This window comes from Phalacrocorax aristotelis, chromosome 11, assembly GCF_949628215.1.
Source record: "Phalacrocorax aristotelis chromosome 11, bGulAri2.1, whole genome shotgun sequence".
Lineage (NCBI taxonomy): Eukaryota > Metazoa > Chordata > Aves > Suliformes > Phalacrocoracidae > Phalacrocorax > Phalacrocorax aristotelis.
In genome coordinates, this window is record NC_134286.1 from 2,070,607 (window position 1) to 2,097,805 (window position 27,199).

General features: G+C 50.1%; 2 protein-coding genes across 12 annotated transcripts; both read left to right on the forward strand.

The window, feature by feature from the left end:
- The first annotated feature begins 1,074 nt into the window (after window positions 1-1,074).
- On the forward strand, window positions 1,075-8,924 carry ARR3 (arrestin 3). Of its 3 annotated transcripts, none has more exons than XM_075106577.1 (15): window positions 1,075-1,498; window positions 2,039-2,069; window positions 2,423-2,483; window positions 2,872-2,916; window positions 3,317-3,516; window positions 3,627-3,686; window positions 3,938-4,005; window positions 4,310-4,445; window positions 4,540-4,624; window positions 4,750-4,822; window positions 5,372-5,509; window positions 6,018-6,101; window positions 6,400-6,423; window positions 6,503-6,555; window positions 8,271-8,924. In XM_075106577.1, exons 1-15 carry the CDS (start codon window positions 1,482-1,484, stop codon window positions 8,501-8,503), a joined length of 1,308 nt encoding a protein of 435 aa, XP_074962678.1. In that variant the 5' UTR covers window positions 1,075-1,481; the 3' UTR covers window positions 8,504-8,924. The 3 variants fall into 3 exon arrangements, with proteins under 3 accessions (XP_074962678.1, XP_074962680.1, XP_074962679.1); XM_075106579.1 differs by having other exon boundaries at window positions 6,503-6,560; window positions 8,263-8,450; XM_075106578.1 differs by lacking the exon at window positions 6,400-6,423.
- Window positions 8,925-8,966: 42 nt separating this feature from the next.
- RAB41 (RAB41, member RAS oncogene family) lies at window positions 8,967-27,088 on the forward strand. Of its 9 annotated transcripts, none has more exons than XR_012662664.1 (9): window positions 8,971-9,157; window positions 10,648-10,706; window positions 12,374-12,427; window positions 14,571-14,676; window positions 18,926-19,037; window positions 21,695-21,788; window positions 22,291-22,384; window positions 24,174-24,240; window positions 24,779-27,088. XR_012662664.1 is itself a non-coding variant. In XM_075106584.1 (9 exons), the coding sequence occupies exons 2-9, from the start codon at window positions 10,681-10,683 to the stop codon at window positions 24,841-24,843; spliced, it is 633 nt and encodes a 210-aa protein (XP_074962685.1). In that variant the 5' UTR covers window positions 8,997-9,157; window positions 10,648-10,680; the 3' UTR covers window positions 24,844-27,088. The 9 variants fall into 9 exon arrangements, 6 of the variants coding, with proteins under 6 accessions (XP_074962684.1, XP_074962687.1, XP_074962681.1 ...); XR_012662662.1 differs by lacking the exon at window positions 14,571-14,676 and adding an exon at window positions 18,552-18,660; XR_012662663.1 differs by lacking the exon at window positions 14,571-14,676 and adding an exon at window positions 18,555-18,660.
- Window positions 27,089-27,199: the final 111 nt, after the last annotated feature.

Genomic DNA, 27,199 nt, shown 5'->3' on the forward strand with positions numbered 1-27,199 from the left:
GCCCTGCCAGTGCTTTGGGGCTTGAATTCCGCTGTTTTGTAAAACACCCTGGGGGCAGGGGCGTTGGTGCTGGACTGTGGCTGGAAGCAGTTTGGTTTGGGGCTGAAAGGGGAACAACGTGGCCAAAAGGATTTCAGCATGGCCAGGCTAGAGGGCATGGGCGGCGGGGTTGGGTAGCAGCATGGGAGAGCTTAGCCAAGCCAGAAGGAATCCGAGTCCCCTCTCAGGGGCTTGGGAGATGCAAAGGAGCAGTTCAGCTCTTCTCTCCTCCACCTTTCATCGCCTTGTCGCCAGTTCCTGGGCTCTGGAGAGGGACGAGCCCGCAGCACCACTCTGTTCCCACTCCTTTCGCACCCTCTCTTGCTGCTGCCCAAGAAACCCTGCGGGCGAGGATGCCTGAGCTTCACATCCTGCAGCACCTGAGGGCATCAAAGATCCTGTGTTTGGGACTAATCCCTTGTTTTCCCAATGGGGAAAAGGACCACCTCCTCCTCCCCATATTGATTTCTTCTTTCTCCCCAGCATCGCTGCGGTTGCATAAAGAGGCAACTCTGCCCATGCACCCCTGGGGCTTAAAATCCTGCCTGGGCTTAAGCTCTGCTAATGTCAGAGCTGCCTAACTTTAAGAAGCTGAGCTCATCCCATCTAATCTCCCAGCGAATCAGCTGGTGATCAGTGTGATATTTACGGTTTAATTCTGGATGCTGGGCTTGAGCAAGCAAAACACAGGCAGCAGCTGGGCAGGGCTGGGCAGCCTCGGCCGGGCTGCCGGCATGAAGGCAGGGCTGCCAGCGCTGCCGTCCCAAAGCCGGCTCTGGCGCTGCTGGCCAGGGATGGGGACGGAGTGGCTGTGGGTCAAGGGGCTGTGCACGCCAAGACCCCCTGCCCGTGGGGTGATTAAGCTGCCCTCGATCGTTCTGTCTGTAGTTTCCTCACTCTCCCATGAGTGATGAGACAAAACAAGCCCGTTCCTGACGTTAAGCCGTGACAGCCAATTTCCTGCAAACAAGAAAAATTCATAAAATTGAAACTCCGTAAGACCTTTTCTTCATTTTCTTGCCTTTCCCAGCATTGAAGTCGCTCCCTTGGGAGTCACCCCTGTGCTTTCTATTTTCTGAAGCCTGCCCTGCCTGGGGCATCGCTCTCCCCTTTTCTCTTCCATCTCCTCTTCACTGCCTTTTCGGCTGGGGGTGAGGGGCTCGCTCGGCTCAGCTGTCCCCCCGGGGTCTCCAGCCACCAGCATGTGCCTCACACACTGTCCTGAAGCTGGGCAGCCCCAGCTGAGCCCCGAGCGTCCGAGTTCTGCCAGAGCAAAAGGCCCAGCAGCACCGTAGCCCTGCAGTTCATTGGGACGTGAATGATTCTGTCCCACCGGCTGGCAATGGCTGGCGGCTGCCCCTTCCCCACCGCCTCGCCCAGCACTCCCCACTCCCCCTCCACTTCTCCCCGCAGATCTGTGCCTGCGCGGCCGCTGATTTAAAATGGCAGAAGGAGCAAAGTAAGTGTCTCTTTTTTTTTTTTGTCTTTTTTTATTGGGATGGAGCAGGGCACTGTAGGGTGGGAGCGGAGGGAGAAAGTAAGCCCCCCAGCTTCCCCCACCTGCTTCCCCCACAGGGGGGTACACAAGCTTGCTGTAGCATGATGGTGCAAGTCATTGCGGGGCCAGCAAAGCACGTTCTCGTTTCTTCTCCATGTTGGTGCTTTCTCACTTGCCCGTAAGACACAGCCAACTAGTGCACCCCGTGCTCAATGGTCACACGCTGAGCTCAGGAGCACCGCATCCCCCTGGGCAGGCAGACCAGGCAGGCTGGGTTCTGAATTTGCAGGACACTGAGTTCCCCAAGGCCAGGACATCCCATGCACGCTCTGGCTTAGCTCGTGGAGATGCACCATGCTCGCAGGGGAAGCCCCCTCCCTCCTCGTCCCGGGCAGATGAAGAGTCACCCCCTCCCTGCCTGCCCCAGGAGTGGGCTGTGCCACGAGGCAGCCAGCCTCGTCCAAGGCATTCCCAAACCATCTGTCTGTGTTTCCTCCACAGGGTGTTCAAGAAGACCAGCCCCAACGGCAAGGTGAGTGCATGCATGCAGAGACGGGACTGTGCACCCCAAGGTATGGGCTGTGCCCGTGCAAAGGGGCTGCGGGGCTTCTCTGGGGTGGCTCTGCCCATGGGATGGGTTTCCCTTCCCTTTGAAATCTGTTTGATTCCTGCTATAGCAGCCACGATGCCACCGCAGGGCTCGCTTTTCAGAATAGAAATTGTGAAAAACCCCTATATGAATCCTTAAATGGAATGCCCAGTCCAACAAGCTAACAGCAGGGTTAACGAGCCCCCCGACACCACCCAGGGCTTGAAAATTTCAGCTGGTTCCATGGCAAACACTAACCTGTTTCCTTCTCTCCTTTTACCTTGTGCTGCCTCCAGCTATCCATCTACCTGGGGAGGAGAGACTTTGTGGATCACGTGGAGTCAGTGGACTCTGTAGGTGAGTGGGGCCGTGCCCACCATGGAGGGGGAAGCACGGGCAGTCAGCAGCCAGGGAGAGCGGACCCTGTGCCGGGGGCTGCTCGCTTCTGCTTCCCACTGGAGCAGGAGGAGCAAGGGCAGCTCCAGGGGAGCAAACGTCTTCTCTTCCTGCAAATACCCTTACAGAAAAATGGTGGGGAAAGGGACAAAGTCCCTTTGCAAAACAACTCAGCCACGCTGCTGGTTGAGATGCTGGAGAAGGCATCGCTGTCCCCCTGGTTGGCAGCTCCCCTTGGGCACCTTTCCAGCTGATGAGCAGATTATTTGACTTTAAAAAGCGCTGTATTTTTACAAGGATCTTCCTGGGCAGCTGAGCTTACTGGCCCTACTTCTCTGCTTGTTTTCAGATGGTGTCTGCTTGATCGACCCAGAGTACCTAAAGGACAGAAAAGGTATTAAGACACAAAACCCCACATTATAAAGTGAAGGGACGGAAACCCTTCCAAAGCTCACAAGCAACCTGGGACTGTAGTCAGGTTAAAACTGCAATGAGTTGTCTACAGTTCATCATACATCAGGGCCATGGCAGCGGATCCGGAGAGGAAAGCTGCCTCTTTCTCCTCACCTCCTCTGCCTGGGGCACTGGCTTTGAAGTTACCTGTGCCTTGCAGAAAGATGTCATGAATCCTGTTAACTTGGTGTTTGAGGTCTGGGTCCTGATGACAGGGTCGTATTTCTCCTAAAGAGTTATTAAAGTAGCTTTTCTTTCTTTCCTCTTTTCTCAACCCCATGCCTCCCCTTTATCTCACCCTTCTCCTAACCCCACTCCTCTCCCTTTCCATCCGGCCTCAGTGTACGTGACGCTGACTTGCGCATTTCGCTACGGCCGAGATGACCTCGACGTTATCGGGTTGACCTTCAGGAAGGACCTCTATGTCCTGACTACCCAGATCTTCCCGCCAGTGCCGGACCAGGCACCCAAAACCCTCACTCCTTTGCAGGAGAAGCTGACAAAGAAGCTTGGGGAGAATGCCTACCCCTTCACCTTCGAGGTAGGGGCTGCTCAGCTCTTCCCCACTGCACACCCCCATGGTTTGCACCAGGGCTCATCTCTGGGCACCCTCTTTATTTACTTTTTTCTCTCTTTCCCTGTCCTGCCCAGATTGCCACCAACCTGCCCTGCTCGGTCACCCTCCAGCCGGGACCAGACGATGTGGGAAAGGTGAGCTGCTGTCCCCGACCCATGTCCCCTGGACCCATTCCCTCTGGCAGGGGTTTAAGTTGTGGGGCGCCAAAAACAAGAGCTGCTTCTCTTTCATGGGGACTTGGCCCACAGGGCGAGGGTTGGGGAAGAAGGATGGCTGGGCCTGGGACCAGGATCTCCAGGAATACAGTGGAGGAAGGAGGGGAACGAACCTAAACCTCAGGCAGCTCTGAGCCCCTCCTGCTTAGTGACCCTATGTGTCCCCCCAGGCCTGCGGCGTCGACTTTGAGGTCAAAGGATTTTGTGCTGAAAACCTGGAGGAGAAAATTCACAAGAGGTATTTGCAGGGCATCCCTTTCCTGCCCTGTGGCCCTAAGACCAAACCACGGGATGTTTTTGGGGTGGCAAGTGTAGGGGTCGGGCTGAGGACCTGCTGTCAGCCTGTGCCACGCTTGGATGGGGCACTTTGCCCAGAGGAGGAGCAGTGGTCCCCATGCCAGCACCCACCACATCCTAAGAGCAGGCTGCAGCTTGCCTCCTTTGGCTATGGTGTCCCCGAAGAGAGCCGACGTGTCCCCCTCAAAGGCCGTGACAACACCTCCCTGCCGGGGGGCTGGGGGTAACCACTTCTCACCCCGCAGGAACTCCGTGCGCCTCATCATCCGCAAGATTCAGTTTGCACCCATGGAGACAGGCCCAGCCCCCAAGTCGGAGACCACCCGGCAGTTCATGATGTCCGACAAGCCCCTGCACCTCGAAGCCTCCCTGGATAAGGAGGTCAGTACAGGGGCAGTCCTTGACTCGTGGCACCACCACCATCCCCACGGATGGGGACCAGGATGTCACGTAACTGAGCCTTTTCCCACTGCAGATCTACTACCACGGAGACCCCATCAACGTGACCGTCAACATCAACAACACCACCAACAAGATTGTGAAAAAAATTAAGATCTCAGGTGAGAGGAGGCAGGAGGGGCACGTCCCGGCAACCGCCGCATCCCCGCCTCCCCGTTGGAGATGGGGACCTCGTGCCGGTGCCCCTGCCCTGTTGCCAACACTGCGTCCTCTCGTCTCTCCTCAGTTGATCAGATCACAGATGTGGTCCTCTATTCGCTGGATAAATACACGAAGACTGTGTGCACTGAGGAGATAAAGTATGTAAAAAGGGGCTGGGGGTGGTGTGGCATCACAGCCAGAGGGAGGAAGAGAAAGAAGGAGGAGGAGGAGGGGAGAGTGATGGGGAGAGGGGGCGGGGAAGGCGGTTTTACACCAGGCAGCAAAAATATCAGGGTTAGAAGAGCAGATGCAGAGGAAGCAGAGGAGAAGGCAGGCTGTGGACACCATGCTCCCCAGCACAAGCTGGTGTTGGCCGGGGAGGTCCCTGGGGGAAGGTGCGCAGCTGCCCCCCCACACCCCTCCGGCTGCTTCCTCTCCTTGCTTTGCATCTCTGAGGCCAGATGCAGCCTCTGCGTCTCTGAGAATGAGGAGGGCTGCAGCAAAGGTGGAGAGAGGGGGTAGAAAAAAGAAGTGGTTGTCTAAGGGAACGAAAGGAGGAAACAGGCCCAGGCAGCTGCGTGGGGAGGGCAGGGTGGGGGGGTCTAGCTCTGCCCAGGTGCCCGGTGCGATGCTGAGCATCCCCAGCGGGTGCTGAGCACCCACCAGCCTGGTGCTGGCTCTGAGCTCTCCTCTCCTACCCCTTCCAGTGAGAACGTGGCGGCCAACTCTACCTTCTCCAAAACGTACTCCATCACCCCCACGCTCTTGGCCAACCGTGAGAAGCGAGGCCTCGCTCTTGATGGCAAGCTCAAGCATGAGGACACCAACCTGGCTTCCTCCACCATGTAAGAGCTGGGTGGGCTCCCCCCACTGCCGACCACACTGGACCCATGCCTTCCCCTCTCTCTGATAGCCTCCTGCTGCTCTGGGTGCTCTGGGCTCCCACCAAGGGTCCCCCACACCTCCTGTGCCTGAGCCCACCCCATCCAGCTGGAAAATGTAGGGATTTTGTGGCGTGGCCACAGACCCACCTCTCATCTCGTAGAAGACATAGCCTCCCATTCCCAAACATCATCCAAAGCCCCGCTATCCCTCTGCAGAGCTGCATCAGGTCTTGTCTTAGGAGTAAATCCCAGCTCAGGAGCTCAAGTAGCCTCCAGAAACAGCTCTGTGCCTTCTGCCAAGTGACTTCCCCTCTCTTTTACTGCTATGTTGTGTTGTCCTCTCCTGCTACAGCCCAGTGCACCCCATATGAAACAGGGCACAGAGTCAGCCCCGGGAGCTGCTGTGGGGGGAGCGGATGGGGTCTGTGAGCTGCCCGCCTCACCACTCTCCGCTCTGCCTTTCTCCTAGCCTGAGACCCGGCATGGACAAGGAGGTATTAGGCATCCTGGTGTCCTACAAAGTGAAGGTCAACCTGGTGGTGTCTCGAGGAGGGTGAGGCTCTGTGGGCATGGGGGGCAGCGACCGTCCCCTTGGGCCATGCCATGGGATCTTGTGCCACTGGGCAGATGCCGAAGGGACTCATGGCGCGGATCCCCTTGTCCCTGTCCCACTCCCTTGGGCCATGGGGCAACCTGTGCTGGGCTGCATTCTGACTCCTACACCTCCATCCCCATCGGTGCTGCCCTTCACCCCTATTATAGATCATCTTTGACCTTATTATAAAGCAAAGTCTAACACCTCCCCCCCTCTGCCTCGGCTGATTTCTGTCCCTTCTCTCCCGCTTCCACAGCATCCTGGGGGATCTCACTTCCAGGTAAGGAGGGAGCTGCCTGCAGGGCCGAGCATGGTGTGGTGCTGGGTGGGTTTATTGAAAGAAGTGCTTTTCCTTCCAGTGACGTGGGTGTCGAGCTGCCTGTCATCCTGATGCACCCGAAGCCTGCGGACGGTAAGTAGCGCCTGGGATGCTGCTGAAACGCGGGGGAGGAAGAGGCAGACCCCGTTCAGAGGGGAATTGGTAAAAGCACCACTGATGCAGCCGCCTCTGTGCAAAGGCCCCTGCTCTGTCCCAGCCTCCCTGGCTGTGGGACAGGCAGAGCTGCTCTGGCTGCATGGCAGCCATGCTCTGTATGGGACCAGCCGTGGGAGCAGCATTCCTCTCTGCAGAGCCCCAGCTGCTGCCCATCTCAACATCTCTCTTTCTAGAAAAACACTTGAGCTTAAAGAACAGACGTTAGTTGAAATGTCCTTTATTAACCTGCATGTGTCTGTTCTCAATCCTTGCCTCCCTGTGCTTTGCTTATCAATGGACTACAGATAAGCCAAGGTAAAGAGATGTTTCCTTATACCTCAGGACAGTGTTTCCTCTAACATTTAAACCATAGAGATCCATCGCAGACGGATGTGACAGATCCGTCACGGACAGATGTGATGCCCCATTCCAGTTTAAGATTACATCCTTGAATTAAATCACGAGGGCCTCAAAGTCTTGAGCCCCCATGTGACAGCAGCCAGCACAACACCCTCCCTCCATGGTGGCACAGGCAGCAGGAGCGTTGTCACAGGCTGGGAGGATTCAAATGCTGGGCTCGGCACGTTCTGCGAATTTCCAGGGCTTATTTTACAACTCCCCTTGCTGCAAACGCAGCAGCCTCTCCTGCTGCAAGCCCAGACCACGCCTTTTCCCTTGGAAGCAGCCGGCAGCGCTGCGTCTCCCAGTCACAAGTGGCCCCCATCTGCCCCACGCTGAGGTCCCTTCATCCCTGGAAGCGGCGCCGGCCACAGCCCCGTGCCCCCGCACGCTCCCCAGTGCCAGAGCCCTCTTCTCCTCCCACGACATGAGCTTATTCCAGCTGAAGCCACAGCTGGGATTGCTTCCCTCCGGGAAGCCTCAGCGTGCCAAACCCATTCCTGGCAGCCGTGCCTGGCAGCCACGGCCGCCAACCAGCCCCGAGGCCAGCCCTGGCTTGCAAAGCCCCAGAAGGCTGATTTTTGTGTCTGGTTACACCCTGCAACAGGACACGAGCACTGGGACTTGGAGCCTGGAAACCCAGGCTGCAACTGCGAGGCTTTCACAGCAAAGCCTATCAGTTTCCCAGCTCAGCGAGGGTATTTAAACTTCGAGAGGAGGAAATGTCTCAGCCTGTCCCCACCATCGCTCCCTGTAGACGTTGCCAAGTCGTTTCACATTCGCAAGCTTTTCGAATGGGTTTGCTGACTCTTTTTTTTTCTCTCCCCCCCGTTTCCTTCTCCCACTTTTCATTTTGTGGCTCTCCCTTGATGTCATTGGCCACTTGCCTTTCACAAGGAGGTAACTCATCTCTTTGTCTCCACTTTAATTTCTTTTCCTTCCCTTTTTTCCCTTGACAATGCAAAATATGGTCTTAAAAAACCACCAAAAGTTTCAGGCGGGAGCTCAGCTCCTCCGGTCATGCACGCTTGCAGTCGAGCCAGCAATTCCTCCCAGATTCACATGCTCGGGCCAGGCCACGGCTCGCAGGGACTGTTCCCTGTGGCGTGCGGGGTGATGGCGCCAGGGCGAGCACCGCCTTGTCCCCTAGGAGCAGCCGGGTTTGGGTGGCAGCAGGGATCTCGCCCTCTCCACTGCGGTGCTCCCCGCGGCCGCCTTCCCCAGGTCTCACCACGCTCCGCTCTCCCTTCCAGCGAGGAGGACATCGTCATCGAGGAATTCGCTCGCCAAAAACTCAAGGGGGAGAAAGATGATGAAGACGAGAAGGAGGAGGCTGACAAGGAGGAAAGCTAACCTGCCGCCTGCTCGCACGGAGAGCCACCGCGCCCCGGTTTGGGACCTAGATGCCCATAGCGTGTTCCCCGCTGCACCGCATGCGGTGCCGCCGCCTCAGCCCTCTACGCGCGGTGCGATGTTATTCCCCTAGGTACACCCTCCTCCCCCGGGCTCCTCGCACCGACTCCGAGCCCTGGCTGTGGTGGCGGGAGCCACCCGGTACAACTGCGTGCGGGCTGGTGCTCCCACCCGCCTCGCACCCATGGGCGCCAGTGGAGGAGACGGGGAGGGTGCACCGGAGCCCGGCCGAGCGCCGTCAGTCTGTCGTTTTCCTGCGTTACGTGATACTCTGTGACACCGTTATAAATAAACCCGCCGCGGTGACCCGGTGCAGGCTCTGCGTGGTGGTAACCGGGGCCGTGGGGGAGACCGGAACGGGCAAACCGGTGCCTCGGGCGGGGTTCGGCGGGAGGGCTCGGGGCTGGAGGAGCCGGTGGCGGCGGCTCCTGGCCGGGTCCCTCCCCCTTCCAGTCCCCGGTACAGGCCGCCATTATCGCCGCCCCGCGAGGGCGGCCCGTCGCCGTGGCAACCGGAGGGGCGGGGCGACGTGACGGCGGCGGCGCCACCGGCGGAAGTGACGCGCGGGGCGGCGGTAACGGTGCGGGCAGGGCGGTCTCTCCCTTCTCCTCAGTCACGGCTCCGGCTCGGCCTCCCCGCCCCGCCATGTCCGCCCCCGGCAGCAGCGGCGGCGAGTTCGGGAACCCGCTGAGGAAGTTTAAGCTCGTTTTTCTGGGCGAGCAGAGCGGTGAGGGGGGGAGGCGGCGGCGGGGAGCGGGGAGGGGCCGCCCCGGGCCTTCCCCCGCTGGGCTGGGGGGGTGGTGGTGAGGCGCCGGTAATGGTCGGGGGTCCTTCAGGACCTCGAGGCGGCGGAGGGGCCGCCACGGGCCTCCCGCCGCCCGGGGAGGAGCCGCCCGCCGCCTCCGCCCGAGGGAGGGGCGGCCCGGCCTCAGGCCTCCGCCGACGGGAGGCACGGGCCCGGCGGGCAGCCCCCGGGGCGCCGTTCCCGCCGCTCCGCTGGTCTCCCCGCCCGCTGGGCCCGGTGCCCCGGGGCTTTGGGCCTCCTCCCGGGGCCGGCCCGCAGTGCGGCCGCAGCCCTGCTGCCGGCGAGGCGCGGGGCTCGGCGGGGCCGGGCCTTGCTGCCGCCCGGGGGGATGCGGAGGCCGCCGCTCCGCCCCGTGGCTGGTGGCTCCGGCCGGGCCCACGCCGAGCCTGGGGCGGGCACCGGAGGGAGAAAATAAACGGCAAAGCAGCGCTGGTCCCACGCGTGGCCTCCCCCGTGTTACATCTTCATTTATGCGTTTTGTCTGGAAGCTGCCTCCCTTTTGTACCCCTTCCCTCGCAATATATGGATGAGTCGTATCCTTTCCATGAAACCGTGGTGTTCTTTGCTGTATGACTCTCTTTAGGTTTCTTACTGCTCACCTCCTAGGTCCCAGAGCTGCAGGTCTCGGAGGAATTTCCAGAAGTTGCCTCATTCTCCTCCCTTACCAAAGCAATAACAACACTGCTGCTGGCAGGCATTTCTCTAACCTGTTTTTAACCCTCTGCAATGCCTGCAATTTCACAGCCTTCCGAAGCAGCATGTTCCTTTTCCTTTTTGTGTTCTTCTGCAAAATTATTCTCTTCCATCCATGTCCTTTCAATTTTTCCTGGCTTCCTGAGAGAGGATTGGAGATCTTCTCTTCGGTTCCCATTTCTTGTCAGTTTTGCACTTTGTCTCTTGATAATATTTGGAGGTATAAATTCAAAGTTTTTAAGCAAGCCACCAAAGTTTACTCTGTATCTAAAATTTAATTATGAAGAAAGAATGTGAGCCTTGAATGTCGCTTCTCTATCCAGCCCAAGGCAGCTAAATAGCATCTTGTTTTGATGTTTATGCCTAAGTCCTAGACTTGGTGATTACATAAGTAGCAAAGCATGAGAAACAAAGCAGATTTATTGCTTAAAGCAAACAAATAATCCTTTGTCATATGCATCACAACGTACCTAAATTGAGGACCGAGTTTTCATTGTGATTAATTTTTGACCTACTGAGATTGACTTGGCTTAACATACTTCTGTCACTTTGTGAATTAATTCCTTAGCTGGTTGTTTTGCAGGAGGGCGTAGCTGGGCAGTAGCCTTAAATTGGCAACTTCCTTCTGATGATCAGCGCTACCAGCATGTCACTCCCAAAGCAGTGGTTATTCTTTTTTTCCACTGCTGCTTGAAAGTAATTTTTCTCTTCTTTTGTAGTTGGGAAGACCTCTCTGATCACCAGGTTTATGTATGACAGTTTTGACAATACTTACCAGGTATGTGGTTGTCGTCTTTTTTCTTTTTTTTTTTTTTTTTTATTTGAATCTATTTTAATCTGTTCCCTGCTATGAAAAGGTATGCCTGTGAGAGCTGTTAGGGGCAAGCAGGTTTCTCCATGAGATATCCATTCAATATCATGTGTGAGGTTGTAATGTGCCTTGCAATGGAGATGTGACTTCATGATAAAGCCCAAACACCTCATATGATGTCAGGAAATACCATGTACAAAAAAGAAGCAAGGTTTAGATCCTGTCTGGGTATGTGAGAAGGCTTGAGAAAAACAGGGAGAAACATTGGTTTATGGGGTTGGCTAACGGAGAAGAGGATGGTCAGGGTGCCTGATGATGGATATAGAAGTCTAAGGAAACCGAAAGAAGAAGATAAGAACATGATTATGATAGACACTGAGAACTAGCATCTGAGTCCAGAGTCTTTTTTTATTTCATTTTATTTTTTTATTTCTACTATTTATTTTTTTAAACTGAAAGGCTATAGATAGAAAAAGCTGGGAAAATCTTAGCAAGGAGAGTAGGGTAGGGATGAAGAGGCTTCAGATGAAAAGCTGAAAATACGTAAGAGGCGTGAAGATTTCAGGAGTTAGTTGCATCAAAAGCACTCAGTGGTATTTCAAGGGAATAGCAAGTATCTTTGAGGAAGATGAGACTATGGGGTTCTCTTTTTAATTCAGGCCAGAAAGAGTTACTGGTTTAGACTGGAGTGGTATTAAGCTGAAAAAGGAAGAGAAGATTGTTTTCTTGAGGGCAAGTCATGCACTGGAACTGGATCTTCTTGTGGTGTTTCTTTTCCTGACTTCTGTAAGGTGTTGTCATGGATTTATCTGCTTATTGTAGTCATTATAAACTGTGTCCTGGCTGCAGAAAATAGGACTCTCAGAAATAAATACTACCGACAGAAACTGACTGTGGTGGTCTCTTCTGATGTTAAATGGAGACTTCCCAGAACATGTTTTGCTGCCTGCGTGTGTTAAGACTGCAGATAATCTGTGTAAAATACTCAAATCTGTTACATCAGTAACGTGCCTCCTGTTTCCCAGGTTATGATGGGCTAGGACATCTGCTTGATTTAAGTGCCTGGGAGCGCATCTAACTTAGTAAATTACTTGAAATGTCTTTGTCCTGGAATTGCTGTAGAGCAATGGAAATGTGACTGGAAGGAGACTTACAGAAAGAACTGCCTGGGAGATGAAGCTTCTGAATGTCACTGGAAAGGAAGCACATTCTCAGTTGGAAAGTCTTGAATAAACATTCCTTTTTTAGCTTTCAGCACAGTTGCCTGCAATTTATAGATGCAATTTGCTCTATCTTTTGGTTATTTCTAATAAGATAATTCTTACCAGACTGAATTGCAGTAGATGAGAAAGAGATGTCAGTTCAGATGTGATCTGGGTTAAGGTGCTTGAATGTCTGAGGCTGAAATCCAAGCTCAGAGGTTCTTGTGCAGCTGAGAAGTGTTGGAAGAATGATGTGAAAGGAAGATGGTGTAGATACCCGGATTGCTTTGTTTTTATCAACTGTATTGAAGGGAAATGACTTGAATGACTTGATTATAAGATTGTGAACATTTCTGAGAGTTTGTATAGAAAGATCTGATTTGCAGATGCTGGAAGGCAAGTTGCAGTTACTGATGCTTTTCTTCTTTTCAGGCGACCATTGGAATTGATTTCCTGTCAAAAACAATGTATCTTGAAGACCGCACGGTAAGGGAGGCGTCCGGGTGATAGCATGGCAACTGCAGTCATGGGAGCAGCAGCTACTGCGCGTGCTGTTCCGCCTGGCCGTTCCTCCGACGGCTGCTGAAATCCCACAGCAGCCTTCCGAGGGGCAGCCTTTGTTGAGTCAAACCACTGACCCCCACTCTCCTGTTTCTGGTACCCGTTAATATCAGATAACCTCTAGAACGAAGTCAAAATCTTTCATGCAAAATTGGGTCAAGCTAATATCCATATCCCAGGCAATGGGCTGTCTGCTATATGTACTTTAGGCGTAGTTTGCTCCCAGAATTTGCAGCTCTGCCTCTGAGATTATCAGTATAAATGGGTCTGAGCAGACCCCAGGCATTTCCATGTCCTGAAGTCATTACGACACCACTGGTAACGATGACTCCCTCCTCATAGAAAGGCTCCTTTTGTAACACAGTTCTGATGTACAGTTAATAAAGCAATTTTGGATTTAGCTTGCATGCTATTCCTTTTTGCATAGAGATCCCTTACATCCCTCTCCTGTCTTTCAGTATTTGTCTTTTCATTAGTTCATGTTTTGCTAGTACTTGCCTTTTTTGCTAGTTTTCCTGCTGCCTGGGAAGTATTACACTGTCGGGGGGAGGAAGGGGCCAGTGGTGCGAGGGAAGCCCTTTGTGCTGCTTTGGCTCTGTTGCTTCTGAAGAAGCCTCAGCCTGGTGCGTGTGGTGAGTTCCCTGAGTGCTTCTCTGCCATCTTCCCAGTGATTCAGTATTAGACAAGACCTTGTTTAATCTTTGTTCGAGATAAACTACTTGGATAATTTCCTGCAATGGTACTGGCAGTGGCAGAAGAAGGAAAAGATCTTGGGATTTCTGCCTGATGCCCGTGAAGGCAAGTTGGAATGCCTGTGTGCTGTGTTCAGCAGTGTGGTCTTGATTCCTTACGCTTGTGTAGGTCAGGATGTCATTCACCCCCGGCCTGCTATCCAGAAAATACTGTTTTCTTTCCAGTGTTGGATATGCTGTTAGCTTTCCTGATTATGTAAGTGGTCCACAGAGCCTGTTTAAATAACAGGGGTGTTGAATGTAGATAGGAGGAGGCAGAAATACAGGCACACAAGCTAGGAAGATTCAGACATTGAAATAATTTCTCTGGTATGGCTCATGCTGTATTTTGCAATAGGCTTTGACTGCTATGCTTCAGATGAATAATGCTGAGCCTCTAACTGTGGCGTATGCTTTGGCATATTTGCTATGTCCTTACACCAAATAATACATCCTGAAATTATACCTGTGCCAGGTGACACAGTTCTAAATACAGCCTGGGTAGCATGTGCTAGCCAGCAGAAGGGACAAATAGCTGTAGAGTTGGGTTCTTCCACACCACCTCCTGTAGCCTCCCAAAGCGGGCGCCTGGCAGCGTGCCGTTCCCAGCATGTTGCCAGTGTGTTGGGACCCGTGGTGTGAAGTGAACTGGGGCCATGAGAGCCCCATCCTCAATGCCGACTGTTCGGCTGCCAGCTCTGTTACAGCTACAACCTTGTTCTTGAAAGACCAAGTAGTTATTTCCTTTACTGTGTCTCGATATCTTCCCAGACTTGTTGGATTTAAGGCCAAGATAAGCCAGTCTAGAGGGTGTTTGTTGTCCTGGCTTGTACCCCACTACTTCAGTACTTGACAGCAGGCTTTCCAGAGGATTCATCGCAGGGGGGGTGATGATGTCCTTACGGTTAGGAGTGACCACATATAGCTAGCTGCAGGCTGCTTGTGTGCCCGCTATAGCCAGAGTCCTGATGTGGCAGGATGCACGGAGGTATGTATGCCTATTTCCCTTGTTAGCAGATGGTGTGAGGAGGTATTTTAGGGATATCTTGGTTTTATGATTAAATGGAAGAATGTGTTCATGTGTGCGAGTTATTAATGGGTGTGTGAAAGGAGGGAGGTTTCTCAGATGTGCTAGGCTGAGGTTAGTGTGAGAACGCGGTTGGAAGTATTGTTGGCTCTTTTCACGTTTCTGTTCCTTTTCAACTTTCCTTTTGTTGCATTATTTGTTGCCTTGCAATTTTTTAATTTTTATTTTTTATTTCACATGAGTTTTGGTTTTGTTTTCCATTTTCCTGCTCTTGCCCTTCCTTCTTCCCCTACACTTTTCCGTTTCCCAGATCAGGCTGCAGCTGTGGGACACAGCCGGCCAGGAGAGGTTCCGCAGCCTCATTCCCAGCTACATCCGTGACTCTGCTGTGGCTGTCATTGTCTTTGACGTTACAAGTAGGTATTGAGCCGGAGTGCCTGCAGGGACCTTGCTTTTAACACGTACCTTTTATGCATTGGAAGTGCTGGTGTTATCTGAAAGGAGCTAAGATAGGCCATCGGCCCCAGGACCGTAGGTGTTTAATGAGCTGAGGGGAGGTAGCAGAGCATCTTCCCTCACAAGCAATGGTAACTCCATCCCATAATCCAGAAATGGGAGGACTAGAAAACTCTGGTCTGCTCAAAGCCTCAAATTATGGAAGTGGTGTGCAGAGGATTGGCAGGTGGGTGAAGTGGGGTTGTGACTTCTCGTGTGCCTGCTGGTTAGAACGAAAGGCGATGGGTGGCCTTTGGAATGCTTTTTATTCTTTCTGGGTTTGGGCTGGGGTTTTCTGGGTTTTTTTTGTTTGGTTTTTTTTTTACCTCAGAATGAATGTGTTTTTTCCTTTCTGAATAACTAGAGAGGGAATACAAGTAAGGCTTCAGATGCCAAAACAAAGGAATACTGTCAGAGTAGGTAAAACGGTACAACACTCATTTAAATAAAAGCTACATAGCGACTTAAGAGGATTCAAGACTCCTGGCTCACGGAAGAGAGCTGGCGACTCCTATGAGTAACTAGAGAGTTTTTGAAAGGGAAGAGATGTAACTACCGTCGTATCTAAAGAATAAACAAGCTTAGAGGGGAATTCTCTGTAACTCTTGGCATAAATGTTTTGGTATAAGATATGAAGATACAAACACAGTTATTTCATTATAACTCCTTGTTACTGATTTCACTTGATCTGGCTTTTTTGGTTAAGCTGTAGCTTAAATATCTAGATAAATAGCATAAATGTCGGCATAACTATCTAGACAGGAGATATACCTGGGAGCCAACGCCATGTGGACAAAGTCTAAGTGAAGAACACAGCGCAGATGAAAAACCTCTGGCCCACCTTTGTTCTGTCACAAACTCTAGATTATAGCAAGGCTTTATGGGCCAGGGGTTTGTTTCACTTCAGTTACCAGAAGCGCTTAACAAATAGTCAACTTCTGTTGTGATTTATCTTACATATTGAGGGCAAATAATTACATGGTCCGTCTCCCAGTTCTGTAGCTTAAGTAGCAGATTCTGGGAGGATTTCTGGTCCAGTGCAAACTGATGTAAAACTGAAGCGGTCTGTCTGGGCTTTGAGGAGCACCGAGACGTGCACGTGATGACTCTGTGCTGGGAGCACATCTGGGCAAGGCAGCACGGCAGGCTGCGTAGGTTGGCATCCCGTCTCCCCTCGGCTGTGACGGGTCAGGATGCTCTTTATCCAAGCAGGTGGAAAAAACTTAACCACAGTCTAGGGTGTTCTTAACAGCTTCCAGACATGTCAAAGATAATTAAGTGATAGCTGATCTCATCATGCCTTGGTAATGGTCTGATCTTTTCAGATAATGTCATTTTTTTCTTATTACCGCTCTTTGTTCTGCTCTTAGGGACTGAGAGGCTTTTAGTTTTCTTTTGTTATTGAACAAACATCCTGGTGTACTTCTGAGGGCACGATGATGGTGAGCGCTAGCGGGATTAGGAAAACAGAGTTTCCTTTATGACTCTTAAGAGCTATATATTTACATTGTCTTTAGTGGTAACTGTGTTTGGGAACCTTGGATAGTCTCCTGTAAGTTGATACCGGTCGTGGTAGTGTAAAATAGGGACAGTACCATAGGACGTGCGTAAGTGGCAGCCGAGATACTCTTAATTAGCAGAGAGAAAATATTAGCGTGCATGTGGTGAGCTGAGAAGAAAAAGAGAAATTGCTTATTGTAAATCTTATTTTTTAGATTAAATATCATTTAGATTTAGAATCGATAATTCTAAATATAGGATTTATATTTTTATACCTATTTCTATATTTAAATAGAAATACATATAAAATGGATTTTAGAATAGAAAAATACAAACTTAGGTTTAGATTAAATTTAAAAAAAGAGCATCTTGAAATACAGGTGGCCTGTGGAGAGATCCATGGTGAAGGTCCATACTGCAACTTGTGCCCCTTTCTGAACACGTTACCATGTTTCTAAGGGGGCCTGGGTTAATTCTTGGCCGAGGACCATTCATCTTTCTGCAACGGTAGGGTTATTAGCACACCACCATGTCTGGGTGGGTTATTTGTATTTTCTCTTCCCTTCCGAAATGGGTGCACGCAAACTTTGACTTCTAGAAACAAGAAGCCACAGAAATACTGCAGCTAAATTTCTCAGGTCACTTCAGGGGTGTCTGCATGGTACCCACATTCTAGCTGAAGGTCTTCCACCAAATAGCATTACCCTTCACTACAGCCAGGTTACAGGGGCCGGTTCTTCCCCAGTTCTGTGGTCCTTCTTCTGGTTGCTTTTTTGACTGTGAGTCTGAAGGTTGGAGTGTTTAAATCACCACCTTCATAAACTTTCTGGGTGAATGGTCTGGTGCAGCAGCAAGGTCCTGGGGACTACGCAGAAGCTCGTTGTGAAGTCTAGAAGCAAGAGGCAGAAGCTGTCATTATCGGTCTGATCTTCCAGCGCTGGTGTAATATTGTCCATGTGGTTGGAGTTTGTCACCCTGGGTTTCCTGGGGTAGTGAAGATCCCTGACTTTTGCTACTCTAATCAAGGCTGCCTTCAAAACAAAGCATGAGCTAATTGATTTAACTATAAGCCCTAATCCTCCTTAAGCCCCAGGGCATCAGATCTACATGCCCTGATGTAGGTACAATATGTTGTTTTGAAGCTGCTTGCAGCAAGACGCTTTGCAGACATGTGCTCTGTCTAGCTCCTGTTTCTCTTCTAAACAAGCCAGTTCTTCGTCCTTCTGAAACTGCTTTCTCCCTTGCAGCCAGTCTCCTGCAAGCTGCCCTATTAACCGCTGTTCTGTGCACAAACAGCTGCTCTCCCTCGTTGCTGAACAAGTGGCTTTGTGAGCACATCTAACCAGTTCACGTAATTAAGCTGGGGACCAGTATCTGCCCCCCTGTGAAACTTGCGCCTGTTGAGAACGCCAGTAACAATCTTGATCTGTGGCAACGTTGGGCTATTTGTACAGCTAGCTGTGTGGGGTAATGGCTTGGAAGGAAATGGTATCACTCCCAGTCGTGAAAAGCTTTTGTTTAGCATTCACTGTGGTAGGTGGACATGTTTTGACCATTGTTGTTTCAAACAGGCAGGTCCCAGACCTTAGACCTATATATATATAATAGGCCAGTTTGTGTTTGGGCATAGTTCTGGAGATCAAACTGTAGCTCTCAGAGCATTTGTGCTTGTTTCTAACTCTTGCGCTTATCTGAAAGGAGAACCCGAAGCCCTTTGTGTCACGTGAAGCTTTTGTTTCTGCTGGAACTTACTGAATGCCTTAATCTTGCATGAAAATCCCTGTTGCCATCTTCTGGATGCTTGGTGTTGGAGAATGGATGGTGTTTTGCGACGTGGTGTCTGGGCTGAGGGAGTTGTGTGTCTATCATGTGGGAGTTGCCAAAACGCTTTGATCTGAGATGCTCTAGGCAAGGAGCCTTGTGAAGACCCCATATGTAATCCTGGGTAGAGCAGGAACACCAGCTCTGTAGTACATGTTAGCTACCACTGTCAGCAACGGCTGGAGGTAGTAACCATAACCTAGAGCTCTTTGGGATGTGGCGACTGTGGAAGTAGCAGGATCTCTGGGCAAGCAAGGGAGGTAATTAGAGCACATTATCTACAGAGTCAGGAAAACCAACTTTTGTGGTGTTTGGATATTTGGGGCAAGGCTACAATGTCAACCTCAGCTTCTCAAGCTGAGCCGCATACGGTTAATTCTAGAAATGGCCTTTTCTCTAAAGGACAGTTTCCTCCTTTCTTTTCTCTCTCGCTCTCTGTCTCTCTCTCTCTCTGCTCTCCCTGGCCTGGTACCAGCAGGTTCGGCTGCAGCTTTGGGACACAGCAGGCCAGGAGCGGTTCCGCAGCCTCATTCCCAGCTACATCCGCGACTCCACTATTGCTGTGGTAGTCTATGACATTACAAGTGAGTGGTGCTTTGGTGTCTCGTTACTTGAAATACTGCATGTAAGCAGAACTAATATGTTACAACCAGAGGTTCTGCAAAAGGATGATTTATGTTAGAAACAGTTTTTCCCCACTCTGTTTCTCTTTCTGAGTGGAAAATAATTTATGGGTCCTTTATATGTGGTGGGGGGATATTTGGAGAAGCGCCCAAGTGCAAGCATAGCATTTTTCCTCTCTGGAAAGAAGTTTTATTCTCAGCGCTCCCATTTGATTCTTCCCTACAGACTTGAATTCTTTCCAGCAAACCTCCAAGTGGATCGATGACGTCCGGACAGAGAGAGGAAGCGACGTCATCATCATGTTGGTGGGGAACAAAACTGACCTGGCAGACAAGAGGTAATGGAGGGGAGCTGGCGGCCTTGCTGCCCCCGCCAGTGAAAGCAAGGAACTGGTTGACTAGTCTCTCTTCAAAACAGGTGTTAGTTTTAAACGAAGCATAAATAGCTTGTTATGTCATTTAGATCCCTGGTTTCAGAATATGCAAAGTTATTCCATTTTGCTATTCTGCAAATAGTTCTGGTTAAAAGTTAAAACAAACCCACCTAAAAAAATTCCTTTTACTTCAGTATCTCTGTACCACATTTTTCAATAGCGTATTTTGTCTGACTTTTCCTTTCATGCTGAGATGAAGCCAAAAAGATGTCTTGCAAAAGCAAGGAGATCTGCCTTTTTTTCCCATAATCCTATTTACATGACTCTTTCCACATGTGCCACTGTAAGTTCATAGTAAAGTTCCTTCTTTTTACAAGATGCAGCGTAGGACTTTACAGTATGTATCTAAAAGGTTTTCCTCTGAGCATAAATTTCATGTCATACATAACGCAAACTGTGATGTTGTGGATGTATGAGAGGAACCTAGATCAGCAAAAGCAAATTCCCCCAAGGGACGTAAAAAGTTAATTAGACTCTTAAAAGACTTAATGTTTTGGGACATGTCATAAAGCATTTTGCTTTTCAAACTCTTAATCTTACAGTGCCACTTCAACCAACATAACCAATGTAATAGCTTCTTAGAAGACCACAGGCTTGGGCTTTGCATTTCTATTTCAAATTCTTCTCTTAATTGTTGATTTTGCAAAAATTTTGTTCTTTGTTTTCAGAGATTCTCATTCTTTGTGAAGACGTCAGAAACGGTGTAGATAAGGAGAGATTTTAATGGCTAATACCAGTAGTAGCTGGCAAAGGGAAAACGGAGTAAGCCACGCAGTTCCTTACAGTCCCGATACTTTAAACTGAACCAGCTTCACATACCCCAGCTACTCTAAAGCATGTGCTTCACATGTCATAGGACACATGATGCACTGCAGTGGTGGGGAATTTTTATCTGATGCAAAAGAATTAGGCAGAACTGGGAAACACCCGGATCTCACAATAAAATGAGGTCTTATGGAATCAAAACCTTATCCTTGGCTGTTCGCGAGACACTTCTGATCAAAAGATAACAGCCTGAAAAGCCTTACAGGTGGAACATAAATGTTTTCTCAGAAATCTGGCTCTGATATCTGAACTGCCTGTTTACTCTTTCTCTCTTGGACTGATGGGGCCTAACAGGGATCTGACTGTTTCATTGCTGGATGTTACCACATTTTGAATTCTAAACCTTGCTTTACTCCCTCCTGCAGTGTACGTATTGCTTCGGAATGTATTGTGATGTGTTTTTTCCCTTGTGGTTTGGGTGTTGGCCAGGTGCTTGTATGAGACAATAGCCAGCACCCCTGGCTGCACAGCACGGTGTCAGGAGGTGCTTTTTGCCCTCCGTGCCTGTATGAGTCATGCTGTTAGTTCTTAGCTTGCCGTGCCTAGCAGGAAAAGCATGGACAGTTCTAAGACTGTCTTGCCAGTATTAGATTGACTCAAACTGACTGGTTTGAATCAGTGGGAAAAAGGATAAAGTTATGTTCCAGCTGGGTGCTGTGTGAGCTCTGTACTGATGGTTCGTATAGAAACGTGTTCTGTGTCCACCACACAGACCACCTTAGTCTTAACAACTCTGGCTCTTCCTACTTCCAGTGGGGGGGCCATTCCAAGTGTCCTGTGCCTTGCTCTTTGGAAATATTGGGAAAACTTGGCGCTCAGAGGTTCAGAAATACAACAAAAATGTGTATAGCTGATTTGGATTAAGAATTCCAGGTGGCAAGACCTCAGATCAGTCTGGTCTCTGAAATCAGGTTATAAAAGCAACTGAGCAAAATCCAAGATGTTCTACTTAGGCCAGCTCTGGGCACTGACCAGTTAGTACCTCTTACACCCTCCTGGCAGCTAGAAATAACCGAAGTTCCCTAACTACATAATCTGGCATTTAGATTTGAGGCTTTTGAATTTCTATCAAAATCCAGTCTCGTGTAGAACTGGAAAACCCACTGGGCTAATTTCTGCCTTGGATTATTTCCTGATAGTATGTAAGTGAAGCAGGGTGTGGGTGCAGGACAGCTGGCCCGGCACTGCCCTAAGAATGAAAAATACCATAAAATTGTTTGAAATACAGCTGCAGTTGAAGTTCATGGAGCGCTAGAAATTCTTATTTTAGAACTTTAATGTAAGTGGCAGTAGTCCTGGTCTGGGCTAGAATTTGGGGTTATGGTGGTATCCAGGTATCAGTAAAAGAAGCTGCTTTGCCTTTCTTTTAAAAGGAAGTTAGATTTGTGTTAGGCTGAAATACTGAGCCTTTTAAGACTGGACAAAGCCACAGTGTTGGCCTGAGCTTGGTCCCATTTTTTGAAATAGAATACAGCTATTGGAAGCCATTCATCCTATGGTAAAAAACAAGCGATGATGTAAGTTAAGTTCCGAGGCCAAAAACCTGAACTAAAAATAGCACTGTTCTTATTTGGGGCAGCCTGTTAAGTTTTTCTTTCCTCTTAATGTTTCTTCAGTTGGTGGCTGGTTTTTTGTGTGTGTTTTTTTTTTTCCCCCTGCAGTTTCTTTTTATCATGCCTGGACTATTTTTCTTTGTTTTGGTTTTTCTTTTCCGTGATTTGTTCTCATTGCTGTAGACAGGTTTCTGTAGAGGAGGGTGAGAGAAAAGCCCAAGAACTGAATATGATGTGTATTGAAACCAGTGCTAAAGCAGGATATAATGTGAAGCAGGTATGTACAGGGTATTGATCAGAGATGTACTTGCAGGTGCTTGCTTGCAGGGAGCAGCCTAGCACTTGCTGTTGCACCGTACTTGCTGCTGGAGCCTTTCTGAAACCTTTCAGTAACCTCACGGATTTCTCTTCTCTTGACTTTGGGAAACTGCTTTTTGTATCAGGTGCAGCGTATGGGGATTCTTCCTTCCCCTGAGGAAGCTGTGAACGAGGCTCAAATGTACTGCACAAACTTCATCCTGCGCTGGTCATTCATTATTAATAGTCCGAAGTCCAGGCATTCCCTGGGTAACTTGGCAAAGGTTGTTTCATTCTTAGCTGGAGGACCTGGGGGTCTTGAAGACTGGGACCTCCTGAGGTCTCCGTTGCTGGACTACGTGGTCTCGTAAGGGGTGGTGAAGCAGCCCTCTGTTGAAGGGCGTCTCAGTCACAGCCGTCTCTAACTCTTCCTGTCTGTTCTTCCTTTCTGTCTTTCTGCTTCTGTTTGCATCTTTGTCCAGGCAAATCACTACAGAAGAAGGTGAACAGAGAGCCAAAGAGCTGAATGTGATGTTTATTGAGACCAGTGCAAAGACTGGATACAATGTGAAACAGGTAGATCGATGTTCTGTTCTAAAGACAGGAAATCCGTACTTTACCGCTCTGTATGTGGGAGGATTAAGCTGCTGGATAGGGTTCATGTTCCATCAGATGTTTACTTGTGGTGTTTACTGTCAACCACTGAAATGCTTCTTCTTGCCCAATGCTCACGGTTGCTGCTTGATCTAGTGGAGGCTCCTTTCCTGTCAAGCCAATGATTCCTCATTAAAGCTAAGCAAACTTACCTTGAAAGAGAGTGTAAAAACTGCATGTGCCGAGGGATAGGGGTGCCGCTATTTTGTGCAGCCAGGCAAATGTAATCTTATACATTCCCTTTGCTTTTGTTAACAGTTAACGCACTGTTTTCTAAAATCAGTGTTGACATCAGTCGGGATACCTGCGTATGCTGATGCACTAGAGAAGAAGTTCTGGCTCCTGTTTGCATGCCACAGCAGGAAATCTTAGGTTACTTGGAAGGGATCTCTGGAGATGGTCTAGGCCAACCCTTGTGCTCAGAGCAGGCTGCCCAGAACTGACTCCAGTTGGGTTTTGAATATCTCAAAGGATAGAGACTCCATCTCTCCAGGCAGCCTGTCACAGTGTTTGACTAGCCGTACAGTAAAAAAATTTTCAAACTTTTCTCTTATGTTTAAACATAATTTCTTGTATTTCAGTTTGTGCCCATTGCATCTTGCTATAAGCTTGTGATCTGACTCTCCACTAGTTCAGGGATCGTTCTGGAGCATGACAGAACTTGGGGAGCAAGACAGCCATAAGGGCCAGGGATCTGCAGGGAGCATAAGTACTACTGGTGTCACCTGGCTGGTTGGGAGAACCTCGCAATGGGATTAGGAGACTTTGGGTTTGGTTTTCTTTTTGGCTGTTCTGGCTTGAATCCGCTTTAATCTTTGGTTCTAGCTTACCATTGCTTTATTTGCCCAGCGGGTGTTTGCAGTGGGAACTTGTGTGACTAAAAAGACGCTAACTGCAGCACCTTGCCACTACCTCAGTGGCTTGATTTTCCACGTAACACCATTTGGAGGGGTGGATGAGAAGCCCCTGGCAAGCTACTGTGAGAAAAATCGTTAGCTGGTGATTCCTCTAGTTCTTTCTGCAGCACTTTTCACCAGACTGCCTAGCAGCATCTGTGTTGTGTTAGCTGCTGCACTGATGTCGGCAGGAGGAGCTCTAAGCATTGACTTGAAAACTTATGCAAAACCATTTTCTGTGTTTTATGGGGATATGGTAGTCCTTCCCAGCTGGAGCACATCCTTAATAGCTTAAATGCAGCTCACTTCAGCCAGCTGTTCCGCTCACAAATGGCTGTTTTGCAGCAGGACTGAACTGAAAGGATGGGTTGTAGAATCTGTTATTCCATAAAATTCTTAAACCTTCAATCTCTTGCAAGGTTACTCATGAGGAATCCCGAGCTGTGCACTGTAACATCGCTGCGTGCAAAAGCAGCTGAGGCTGGAAACGGTCAATGACACACTGATGGAGTGCAGGAGGGAATTGTTCTGTGTGTCCCTAGAACTGTTACTCATGAACTCCGTGTTGTGTTCAAGCAGAAACAAGTGAAATAAAACTGTTTTGTAGGCATTGCATAACTTCTTTAACAAAACCTGATAGATTTCTTAGGTAAAATTCTCATGGCATTTGTTGATCATTGCTTTGCTTGCTAAAGTACCCACCTAATAAGTTTGTACAATTCGGACTCTTAAGATCTGCTGTAAAGCAATGTTTTTTAACATGATTTTTTTTTTTTTCTGACAAGCCTTCAACTTTACCTATTGCTGCTTTTCAGCTTTTCCGTCGTGTGGCTGCTGCCTTACCTGGGATGGACAGCACACCAGAGAAGAGCAAAGAAGACAGTATCCTTGCTTTTCTCATCTGTAACTTTTCTTTTCTTGTAGAATTTGATGATTATCTTTTGTTAGGTTGGGCTTGCTGACTTTCTGGCACGTTGTGGGGATGGGCTTTCCCAGGGCTTTGCAGAGGTATGGCTGAAACAGCCAGTCGGCGTGGTGCTTACCTGTGGGCATAAACCGAGGACCCTGCTTGGGGCCAAAATATAAATGTACCCTACTACTTCTAATGGCAAGCACAAGTTTTGCTTTTTCCACTTAAGCTAGGATAAAATCCATATAGTTTTAAAATACCGTACTATTTTGCGCAGGGCTGTCTTGTGTGCGGACCTGTGTGATTGGGCCCTCCCCTCTAAGTGGTCTCGCTATACCCAGTCCACTGGTTTTGTGGTTAATCCTGTTCAGGCGGGATTTGTTCTGCTCTGCTAAAACCAGCCCTTACGAAGGGCCAGCTAACAGCCTTTTCAGGAACTGATTCCTTTCTCTGTTCTCTCCTCCTCGTTCTTCCTTGAGCTGGGTGACTGACTTAACTCCTCTCCTGCAGTGATTGACATCAAACTAGAGAAACCTCCCGAGCAGCCAGTCACGGAGAGCGGGTGCTCCTGCTAACAGGCCCGTTCTGTAGCAGCACATTCCCCGACCGGCCAGTCTCACTGAAGAACATCACCGCTCATTGGCTAGGCAACCCTACTTTGTGGGCTGAAAAACCAATCTACTAAGCGAGCGAACTCCCTGTTTACTGGTGGGGAGCAGCCCCGGCCGCCCCTCTTACTGCATGGTATGAGCCCTGAGTGCAGAATGAGTGTCCTGTCTTTTATTTTATTTTTTTATGTTGTTGCACTTTGGCACTCTGGTGCCCTTTACACACTCTCTCTCTCTTCCTCTCCTTCTCCCCCTCTTCCCCACCTTGAGCCTGTCTGCTCAGATGTATCTTGTGAATGCAATGGAAAAGCCACCAAGTTAGGGAAGACAAAAATAAAGCTTGGGGGTGGGCTTTCCACCTTCCTTACTGCCTTGCATCTTAACTAGTTCCCTGTCCACTCCAGCCCTGTCTTCGTCCTGCATCCCCACTTCCTCTGTTGAAAGGCTGCTCCTTTTAAACCAGTCCGTTTGACTCGGCCTTGCCTTTTTGGACAATACAGGTTATCTGTTTCTAGGCTTTTGCTTCCCACAGGGCGCACACAATATTAGCTCCTCAGTTTCTCCTTTCTGTGGATGATCTTGGCTAACTCTTGCTCACGACTTCCGAGTTTTGCCCCTCGTGTTACAGCACCAGAAACCCCCAAACTCTGATAGCTTTGGCCTTGTTGCTTCCGTTCGTGTAGCAGAGACATCCCACAGACTGCTTTCCTCTGTTGGAATATCTTCCCATCCAGAGGATGCTGGTGCTCGGTGCATGTTGGCTGTCAGGTGTAGGGAAGGAGGAGGGTGCAGAGGCTTTGCAGCATGAGGCCGGGTGGGGAGATATCCTCAGGTTGGTCTGTAGAGACCTGGCTCCTCTCTGTCAACAGCAAGAGCAAACAGTTACCCGAAATCCATCGCTACGGGGGCAATACCTGCCCTGGGAGTCACGGATGCTGCTCAGGCTCCTTTCCTAGTCTCTGTTCTGTTCGTCGTCGCATAGACAGGGAGCTGCTTCACGTGGAGCAGGGCAGCTGCAGCAGGTGGAAGGCCAGCAATAGTTCTGCTCTCGTACCTAGGTTGCTGCTTGATGAAGTCCCACATAGCTGCTCCTGCCTTTGTAGTAGACTGGTGGGGTTTGGGGCTAATGGCCCTTTCTCTTCTGGAATAGTGTTAAGCTGTAACATTGCCAAAGCTGAGGTGAGCAGTGGCAGGGATTTCTTGTCAGACCTGGGTGGAGGAATGTATGCTGCTGAAGTGGATTTCGGTGTTGCTCTGACCTCGGAGTCAGGAAATACCTCCTCTTCCCCTGCCCTTGGTTTCTAATTATGTTAATAGGCTTTTCAGAGACTCTTGGTGGGTTTTTTTCATCCATCCTAAGAAGTCTGTAGGTTTGTTGGCAGTGAGGAGAGCACAAAAGTCGGGTGGCTCTAAGCTGTTCCCTCTTCATCACCTGGCCTATGTCATGCTGACGGGGGGGGACGCTAGCGGGCAGGAGAGCGACTGACCGTGGTGTGACAGGCGGGGACAACAGCCTTTGGTTGGTGACGCTCCCCTCGCAGGGTACCCGACGCTCACTGGCACAGCATGCGCACTGGGAAGCCTGCAGCCGTTGAGGGAGGGGAAGGGGCAGCCCCGAACCAGGAGCTGGCCGTCCCCGCGTTGGCTTACGGGTGGCAGGTCACCTCGCTGCCGCTGACCGACCCTTTGCTCCCCAGAGCCCTGTCCCTTCCCCTCCGGGTGAGCTGGCCTGCAGGAGGAAGCTGGGATGTGTTTCTTTTTTTTTCCTATTTCACTCTGGAGTGTGTCCCCCTTACCCACAGCCCCCAGCTGACGTAGCCGGGTCTCAGCACCGGTGGGAAGCTCAGCCCCCTCCTCTGTACATACCCCCGTTGTGTGGGAATTGCTGATGTTTGTCGGTGTGTCCGTGTCTGCCGTAGAACAGGTTTTGCTGTCCCCTTCTCACAGGCAGGTGTGCGCTGCTCTGCTGTCGTGTTGTTCTGAGTCACGGACCCGGGGGGAGGGAGGGGGGAGACCCTAAGTAACGGGGGGGTAACTAGTGAAATATATAGTTCACTTCCCGCCTGTCTTCTCTGTGGATGTGTATAATATTGAGTGTGTGTCTGGCCCTGCTGTCTCCTAGCTGTTAGCCGAGTAAGTGTGACTATTAATATGAGTATGGACTGTCTGACCACAGCCGTGTATCACACTAAATAAAGTTATTTCACCAACACCTTTGCTGTCCTGCTGCCAGAGAGGGGCCTGCTCTGCCTCTGCATGTTTTATTTATAGGTTTAACAACCCTATCCCACGTAGGGTACGGTGGAAGAAGGATGAGCTTTTA

Bases quoted from the DNA above. Each gene is read 5' to 3' on its own strand.
- RAB41 (XM_075106580.1), top strand. From the start codon at position 9,076: ATGTCCGCCCCCGGCAGCAGCGGCGGCGAGTTCGGGAACCCGCTGAGG. The intron at 9,158-10,647 runs GTGAGGGGGGGA...CTTCTTTTGTAG, and splicing joins TTTTCTGGGCGAGCAGAGCG to TTGGGAAGACCTCTCTGATC. The intron at 12,428-18,551 runs GTAAGGGAGGCG...GCCTGGTACCAG, and splicing joins TGTATCTTGAAGACCGCACG to CAGGTTCGGCTGCAGCTTTG.
- ARR3 (XM_075106577.1), top strand. The intron at 4,006-4,309 runs GTATTTGCAGGG...CTCACCCCGCAG, and splicing joins GAGGAGAAAATTCACAAGAG to GAACTCCGTGCGCCTCATCA. The intron at 4,625-4,749 runs GTGAGAGGAGGC...GTCTCTCCTCAG, and splicing joins GAAAAAAATTAAGATCTCAG to TTGATCAGATCACAGATGTG.